Source organism: Anabas testudineus, chromosome 19, assembly GCF_900324465.2.
Source record: "Anabas testudineus chromosome 19, fAnaTes1.2, whole genome shotgun sequence".
In the NCBI taxonomy this organism is placed as follows: domain Eukaryota; kingdom Metazoa; phylum Chordata; class Actinopteri; order Anabantiformes; family Anabantidae; genus Anabas; species Anabas testudineus.
In genome coordinates, this window is record NC_046628.1 from 11,408,009 (window position 1) to 11,417,774 (window position 9,766).

The window sequence follows — 9,766 nt, forward strand, 5'->3', positions numbered from 1 at the left end:
CCAGTAGTTCAAGGATTCCCCTGCATATTAATAGGGGCTCCCCAATACCCCGATCAATATACAATTTATGTATAATATCCCACTGTTCTTGTCATAAGAGGACTCCCTTGTCATTGTACATGTCTTTACATTGAGAAAGTAACACTATACGTCTACAGAAGGAACAGCGCGAGCGGTTTGTCAGCAGCAGCAGCAGCAGCAGCTTTCATGCACTGTGCATGTGTGATGTTGAGGGACGGTATAGAGTGTAGCTCATCGGTGTCAACACCCCCACCTTACCCCACTGACTGAAGCAACACCTCACTGAAATGATTTTCTACAGGGTGGGATGTCTGCTGCTGAGCTCTTATCACATTACTAATCTAACAAAACATTTTTTTCATTTTCATAATTAACACAAAAACAAGTAAATCACAACCTTATGAGTCTATGTGAAGCAGTACATTTTGTGAATATTACACATTATACCTATATTACTGTCAAATCAAGTATCAAAGACAAATATTTTGGTCCAATCATGAAAAAGAGGTGACATGACTAAAAGTTAAGCTAGCAACATGGAAAATAACCTCGATATGGGGAACATTGTGGTTATCCAGTCCAGTATTATCAAGTATTGGGATGGTAATGTCATAAACAAAACACAAACAAATCCAAACTGTTTTCAGATAGACATTAGCAGTACATTACACATTACACATCACATAAGTATTACACTTGTGATAATCTTCACAAACTCAAAATGTTTGTCATTTAGAATAATATGTTATGCACTGAATATCTAATAATTGTTAATGAATGGTGGTAGATTAAATTGTACGATATCTCCCCAAGGGAAATTGTGAAGAAAAAGTGATCTCTGAGTTTCAGAAAATAAATAATAAACTTGTATAAAATGAGTTACTCTACACATAAAAAACAGCTTTTGCCCACCCACGGATTTCAACTACTCAAACTCCATCATTAGCACTAAATAGCAGGCTGCAGGAAGAAACTCAGTCAAGCAGCCCTAATGAATAATAACATCTGCTTCTTGAAATATTAGGAATGACCAGTAACTGTTGAACGAGTGAGTTAATGAAAAGAGTTTCTAAAATGATTTGAGATATTTTGTTATTCTAAGAAAATTCAGTGTCTCTACTCAGATTTCTGTTGCGGTTCAATCTTTCTCCTGATCTTAGTGGTGAGATCATCGGAGATGGCAGAAAACACTGTAAAAACATTTTGAGGTGGAAAAGCTTGTCTTAAATTTGTTTTTCCATACCTTTTTTAAAAGTAAAAACAGCTTTTGCCCACCCACACACACCACAGATTTCAACTATTGAACCTCCGTCATTATTACTAAATAGCTGGCTGCATGAATAAATTCAATCATGTTCACAGCCATTAGTCAGAGCCAGGCACAGCACCAGCAGCCCATGCTACGCTTCCTACAGCCTGTCCAGAGCCCTGCAGCACTAACCTGATAACACCGCAATAACACGTCCAGGTCACTTAGAGGCTTATGCAGCCAATAAGATACTGAAGAGAAAATGTTACGGTACCGCAGCAACAGGTATGAGCTGTTTGCAGTGATTTCTATAATGTATAAGTAGCATGTAGTTATATTGTAGCATGTATTATATAATAAATACTGCACTGAGACCCATTCTACAAAGGGCTTCCAAGGTCATATGATGTATATATATATAAATATTGAGAAAAATTCTACTTTTGAATCCCCATTTAGGAGAGTAGGCTCTCAGCGTGAGTTAGGCACTGAAGGAAAGATGAACACACTTGCCTTGTCACTCAGCAGCTTGTTGAATGAAGGTTAAACTGTTCAGCTACATAGAGCTATAGGCCTCTAGTTTTATGGCAGCAAACTGGAAATAACAGTGAAGAATACTGTGTCTCCTCCATGGTCGGAAGCGCCTCCGGTTCAAAAGCTGTTCGACCATCTGACAAGCACTGTAAACTAACACCATACGAAAACATTACACAGAAGCTACAGTATAACAACAGAAGATGTTTAAGCTACCTACATAAATCATTCTATATATCTATATATCTATATCTATATCTATATATATAAATATATATATATCTATATCTATATCTATATCTATATATATATATATATATATCTATATATATATATATATCTATATATATATCTATATCTATATATATATATATATTTACATATATATTTTTAAAGTCAATGAAGGAATATTTAAATGGTCTTTTGTGTTGTCTGGCTTTCGTGAGGTTCAACAATCATGTCAGCATCAGCTGTGCTGTTTGTATAATTGGAAATGTTAACATGGTAACACGCTAAACTAATCTGACAAACATGAACTTGCTAAACACCAGCAATTTAGCATATTAGCGTGTTTATGTTACATAATTTAGTCTTACAAGTTACATAATTTAGCTGGAAGCACTGCTGTCTTTAATAACTTCACAGAGCCACAAGCGCGGCTGCAGAATGTGAGTCTCGTTTAAATCCTTCAGCTAATAAATAATAACACCTGCAGCCTTTATGAAATTTTATGAATGATTAGTAACAAGTGAATTATGGGTTGAATGATTCAGTTAAGGAAATTATATTCTAAAATGCTTTAGTTAAGATTTTTTAGTTGTTCTAAGAAAAGCGTTTCTACACAGATTTCTGTTATAAATATTTTTATGTCTGCAGGCTGCTGATCTTAGAAGTGAATACAGAAAAACATTGTTGATATCTGTGATGTTCTAATTCTCATTAAACATATATTAAAAATAATATTTGTCTATTTTAGTAGTAGCAACCACAATAACTTTACATACACTCATCTTCCTATGAATTCAGATTTTAAGTTTTGACTTACACTTGAGACTTAAAATAATAACCAAAGTCCTGACAGAACACCAGCATTGTAAAATGGGGGAAAAGATTTTTAAAGATCAGGGTATTTAACATGCGGGGGAGTCAGATGAAAGACAACATCTAATTGCATGTGTTTTTGGAGCTTTATCAGTACTGTTAACAAGGGTAAAACCCTCTACTCCTTCAATTAAGGCCTGTTTTTAATCTCTCCCGAAACTGTCCCAACTCAAAGAGAGTACAAAACCAAAGGTAAAAATTCGAAAAAGGGGTTTAATTTAATAATAGCTGGTTCAGTTACATTTAATTTGGGACTAAGGTCTAAAACTGCCTTATGTGATGTGATGTTACTTTCTGTAGCACTGGTACATTTACTACACTACACCTGTTTACAATTGCAAGAGCTCACTGACCTTAATTTGTTGTGAAGTGCTCCTAGCAATCTCCAATTTGTGATTTTATCCAGCAACATACTGTATATACCAAGTATGACACCATTTGTCGTTTATATGAAGTTTGTCTAATGAAGGTCTGAGGATTGAAACAAAATTCTGTATTAAATTGAAATTGAGTGATAAACAATGAATATTAAATCCTTATTTTAATGAATGAAGTGACGAAGGTTATGTTCAGGAAAGTGATAGGCGTTAAGCAGGCTTAATTGGCATCACGCCGTTATCCTCCAGCACAGTCTAAAAATGTATGCTGTGAACACATTGGCTGTGAGAGTTTAATGCCAGTAAGGACAGAGGTCAAAGATTAATTGTGCTTGATTCATGAGATGCCTCTGTACTATAATTTTTCAAAAGGGTCAGACAGCTGATTTCATCATAAGGTCACATGCAGGAAGATACTGTCAGGGTCACGATGAAGAGCAGCATTTTTTGGCATTTATATCTTTAAATCCTTCAAGCATGTTAAAAACAATTCAGTTATAATTAGTTGATGTGTGTCTACATTTGTAAAGGTTCTTTTAGTTAGCTCCCTGCATGTCATAAAGGCTAAACAATCTTCATTAATTCAACTTTATTTTAATTAAATGGAAAGAAGACAAAAGTAATGCATTTTTAATCACAACAGACACCAGATCAGTACATGTAGCCATTACAGCACATCTCCTCTTTGCTCTTTGTCACTTTGATCAATAGTCTGAGTCTCCAAATTTAGCTTTCACTATCTCACCTAAATGTGGTCCTCCCGACAGCACGGATCATTGATCAACACTGTTACCCTATTCTCATGATCCTCCACGATCATTTCTCAAAGGCTCAGTGCATTAAAATAGAACAGAACATGAGGCTTGTGACACAATTTCTTCAAAAGGGAATCAATTATTGAAACGTATATTAATATAGTTTATATTAATAATAAATCAAGACATTCTCAGAGGAGGAAAAACTTCCTGAAAATTAGCCTGAGTCTCATAGTGATATATGGCCTCTCAGCAGTGTAAAGAAAGACTGTATCTGTATCACATGCTGTATGGCACTATGCCCTGTGTTCTTGCACTCATGAAGAACAGTAGTTATTTGGTTAGTTGCATACATCAAAGGGTGGTAATCTCCAGTCAATGGCTAAATTCAGCTCAGGTGTGAATGACAATGAATGACTCAGCTGTTGATTAACATTATAGCAAACAGTGAAGTGTGTGCAACATGAAAACTACAATAGCACTTAAAAAATTAGCACCAATATTGATTTAGAGCTGTTACAGGTTAAAAAATACATACTATAAAAAACTGTGCATATAATTACACATTAAACATTGTCTACCACACAGCGTCTCTTTGACAGTCAAAAAGCAGCTAGATTCAAGATGACTAACATTTGTGTTAATCTGAGACCTGTTGTGTCCCAGATGGCTCAATGACAGTCAAACTGCAGCATGCTGCTTATATTATGCAACTTGAGCAGCTAATACTTGTTTAACTAATTACACAGCCAATTAGACAAACGTAACAATGTACAGTAATGTCTTCTTTACAAAAGACTGACAGGCTAAATAACAGAGGCAGTCGTGACAAGCTTTATAAAATAAATAAATAATGTCGTCTTCACATGCTTCTTCTAAGTTCACGAGAGTATTAAGTGCGATATCTTCAAGGTCTCCTGGCTTACAGATAAAATTAAATGGACTCAAACCAAATCAGACTGTATTTTTGGTTTTAATTCGAATCATGCAACAAAGAGTGAAGCTGTGTTAAAAACAGTGAACAAAAATAGCAAACTTTCAAAATTAATTATGATAGCTGATGTAGTTGATGCTGTGTTGGATTAACATTCACTCTGCTTGCCTTAATGGCAGTTTGTGTATGTGTGTGTGTGTGTGTGTGTGTGTGTGTGCGCGCAAGAGAGAGACAACGGCAAAGTGCCACTCAGCTATTCCAACTTGCTCACTCGTAATTACCACCGTTCAATCACAAGCACTCGTCTCATAATTACAATTTTTCAGACGGCACTTAAAAAGCACCACGAGAGTGACTCTCCATCTGAATCCTCCAATCGCCACCCAGTCCCCACCCACCTCGAGCACCTGACATATCCAAGAGCTCTGAGTCACTGCCAGAAGATGCACAAGGCACTCTGGCAGCATATAACCTGAAAAGAGCCTAAAACAAGAGCATGCAAACATTAGAACACCTATAAAACCCAGGTTTCTCTAATTAGCACAAAATAAAAACATTCAATAAATATTAATGCTTTAATGTAATTGTAAGCAGATATAAAAATAGAAAATAGTTGACAATGGCCCTTTATGAAAAGGGGATCAACAGAAATTATCCTCTATGAAAAAAAAAAAAAAAAAAGATTCAAAGACATTTAGCTCTAAACCAAAACTATCAGCTTCATCATGGTGTAAACATGAAAAACAGGAGATTAGGTGAAGTTATTATAATATATGCTGTGTATATATTGGCCAAATTTAATGCCAACCCACAGTTGTTCAGTCTGCATTGGCCAAGTTTGCCATCTATTGTCATCAGGTGACGATTCAGGGCCTCTCTGGCCTCCAACAGCTCTCCTGAACGTTTGCTGAATAAAAAAAATGATATCACACTCCTTCAGTGAGACTTGCACACCGAGACTGAAACATAACCGAGGAGCTGCCACAACTCCCGTCATCCTCCCATTGTGAGTGCAGCGCCATTAATGATGAACAGCATTTCTTTCTTCCTCCCAGACAGATAATAGAGATCATTCATCAGAATCCCACAAACAACGAGTTTCATTGATTACATCAGACTAGGATGGCAGAGCCACAGAGATGGAGTCTCAGTCTCAGAGACATGAGAAGTGTCAGAACAGACTGGGGCAGCGAACGCCCCGCAGAGAGGACAAACAAACTGAAAATCAGAAATGGAGGAAACGGATTATCAACCGCCATCTATGAACAATATTCGGAAAGCTCCATGTTTGGGCTGCTAATGACATGCACAGACTGGGAGAGGGTGGGGAGGTGTTCCTCCAACACAACCTGCCACATCTCACAGCCGAGACAACTGCATAACAGAGAGAGATTTACTCTTATGGTGAAATCCTTTGCTTGCTAGTTGCTTAGCAACACAAATACTGATTTATATGGCACATACCGTATGTGCCTGATTCTGCATTTCTGACACTTTGGAGGAAGGTTGATTCCTGCATGGGGGGAAAAAAAAGCGGAATGAGGAGAGGACAGGGCAGGAGTTATGAAATGAATGCCAAGAAAGCAAAACGCAGAGAGGGGAGGATGGGAAGTGAAAAAGATGACCCATCTCTGGCTGACTCCTACAGACTAGCACAACAGGTTGGTGGAGCTCGCTAGCTTCGCTTGACGAGTCTGAGCAAAACACAAAATCTGACTGCTCTCTTGTACTCGCTCTCCTCAACACTGTTCGACTATGGTTTGTGATAGGAACAACCACATCCTGATCTTATTTCACTGATGCTCTATTTTTGTGCATCAATAAATAAAACTGGACTGAAAGCTAATGGATTCCTTTAAATAAGGCAAAAAATATCTCACATTTCTTGGGTCGTGTTTCTCGAATAGACAAATCCTCTCAAAGGTTTACATCACTGTAACTTCAGTATATTTATGCTTTGATTGTTGGTGTTTGGTAGATAAACAAGCAATCTTACTGCCTTTGGTCCTGGAAAATCATGGAAGGTATAAAGATACAAGTGATGAATTATACCGTCTAATTGATCTGCAGTTTGAATACTGATGAAAGCAATCATTAGCTGCAGCCCTAACTGTAAGCAGGTATAGCCAAAGCTTGGAAACGATACAGACATCTTCCTTTAAAAGGTCAGCACCACCCTGCATGCACCCATTGCTATTTCTCTCCCTGCTTATCAGAGATGGATGCTCGTGATTAGGTAAAAAGATTAAATGCTCCACTTCTGGTCCCTTTATCATTTAGTACATCTTTGTACGATGAGTAGTGATAAAACTTTATCATTTACAAAAATGAAAATACAGTTTATCTGACGGTACAGAAATGAACCGTTTCCTGAGGCAGGATTGCGGCTGGCCTCGGGTAGATGGTGTCGTAGCAACTGTGAGGCACAAAATCGAAGGGCAGTCTGCTTTAAATGCAATGAAAATTATTTCTGAGGATCACAATGTGCTATAAGTGTTAACCTCCATCCGGACAATAGATACACACCAAAATGTGAGCGAACTGAACAACTGAGAATGTTTGAACTGTGTAGCAGCAGCAGCAGCTGATGGGCTCTAGAAATGTGCAGCTCACACCTCAGTGTGCAGCTGAGAGCCTAAATAACTGGAACCTACGTTATTTTAAATTCACATTAAGCAGAAACACAGCAGGAATCTCACTTTTAGAAATTGTGATAATTATATTCTGGTACATCTACAGTAGGTCTTAATATCTTAAATCGAGGTTTCTTCCAAATTAGAAAACACATTATCTGAACTCTGGTTAATAAGACACTTAACTAAAAATAAAATTAAATAAAAAATATTTGTTTTCAGCAACACTAATGAAATTCCATCCACCTCTATAACATTTAAGCTAAATAAATCCAAACTATAAAAAATAATCTCTTATTAACGCAATACAAGAAATGGGGAGCAATCAAAACCTTTTTTTTGTATGTGTATCCACTATGATGTCTTTGATTTCAGTTGAGTCTTATGTGAAATGGTGATAAATATGTTAAAATATATAGACTGTTATGTGCATCAAGCTAATAGAACAGAGGGTGGTCGATCAACAAGTGTCAGCTGCTCCTACAACTATAAACCATCCCCAGCACATCATGTCTAGTTAGTGTGGTAGTGAGGGTTTGGTTCATTCTTAGGCTACTGTAAGACAGGAGTTGCAAAGCTCGTTATACAGAGTCACGCACTTGCAGCTGACAGTCATGCTCAGGCCTTAAAACAGATTTCATTAGGAGCCCATTCCACAAATTAAACTGTCTGCAAACACTTCTCACGCCTAGAAGTTCTTTCACTGAGGAGTGGTGCTGTGGCAGAATGAGCAGGTGTACCTTCTTTTTGGCGTTACAGTGGCAGCACACGGTCCACAGGTATTTGAGAGTTCTCCACAGGAGGATTATGAAGAGACCCCCAAAGAAAGTGACCATGGAGGAGGCGAGGAAAGCCCACCACATCCGCTGGCCGTTGCTGTCACAGGGCACGTCTGCTGAGAACGGGATGATCACGTTCATCTTGGATATGTGGATGGACGGATCCGGGTTGAATCTCTCCCGGTTTTTCGGCATTATCGACTTCTGGTAACCTGCCAGCCCCCCCCCCAAAACAATCAACACAACTGGGATTCAGGCGCTTCGGGGAGCTCCGACCAGCGCCCCCTGATGCCCCAGCGGCTCAGCCATGTTAAGTCAGCCACCTTCCGCTCCTCTGCCTTTTCATCTGGCTTCACTTTGCAGGGACGTAAAAGTTGAGACGACGACAGATGAGCCAATGTCAATAAAACTTCCTTTGAAACAAGAGATATCAAGTCGTGCGCCTCACGACGCGCGTCTGTGGCTGGAACGGAGCTTCATGTCTTTGATCTGTGCGTAAAAATGGAAAATTCAAATCACACTTTCTTGCAAACTCCTCAAAAACTAACAATTTCCCCGACAGTCGGACTGATAAAACTGTACAAGTGTTATTTTAAGGCGTGTTGTCCTCGCCAGTCGACGGATTCACTCACTCCTCCACCTTGTTTCACAGCGCAGCTTTCGGCAGATCCGCTACTTGAGCGCCGCACCGCACCGCACCGCACCGCACCGCACGCTGTTGCATGCGCGGAATCCCCCACGGTGAAGGTGTCACTTCATCGAGACCCTCACCGACGTCTCGTTAGGGAAATGGCGGTTCCTTGGGATGAAGAGCGGTCCCAGGGAGTCCTGCTGTCCGGTGCTCGGGCGGCCGCGTCACGTTCATTTGTTGGAAGATGGCATCGCAGATTTACAGGTAGCGGGGGAGGAGCCTTCAATAGCGGGCGTCGATGCTTATCTGTCTGTCTGGTTATTTATAGTGACGGCTTCATCAATTTTTGATTGTAACTTTGTGGTTCCAGCCACCTAAGCCTGAAACTCTTACTTCTGGGGAAACTGTTTTAAACGAGCAACACGCATCTTCTGAATGTTAAACCAATTTCCAACCAGGGGCGTTCAGTGCTGTGTTCACTGGTTTAAGCTCAATTTGTCTTTAATTTGATGTTTGTATATGTTTTTTTAACAAACCCTCCTGAAAATATAAACTTCACACTTAATGATAGCAGCATCTCCAACGTATTTCAAATGTTACTGAAGTTTGGAATAGAAACAATATAATATCTGCAGGAAACTCATTAATCGAGTCAACAAACAGGAGAAAAGCAGCTAGAATAATATGATGTGAAACGTGGAAAAGGGATCTCTTCCCCTGTCTTTGTCACTGTGGGTGTTTAGTCCCTCTAG

At 38.9% G+C, this 9,766-nt stretch overlaps 1 protein-coding gene across 9 annotated transcripts in view; it reads right to left on the reverse strand.

Annotated features, from left to right (window-relative positions):
• LOC113156108 (calcium-activated potassium channel subunit alpha-1-like) overlaps window positions 1-9,237 on the reverse strand; it is a 74,621-nt gene extending 65,384 nt beyond the window's left edge. For all 9 annotated transcript variants that reach the window (XM_026351011.1, XM_026351010.1, XM_026351013.1 and 6 more), the window contains exon 1: window positions 8,345-9,237. In XM_026351011.1, coding sequence (XP_026206796.1) covers window positions 8,345-8,578 — 234 coding nt within the window. In that variant the 5' untranslated portion in view covers window positions 8,579-9,237. The remainder of the gene's footprint in view (window positions 1-8,344) is intronic.
• Between the last annotated feature and the right edge of the window lie 529 nt (window positions 9,238-9,766).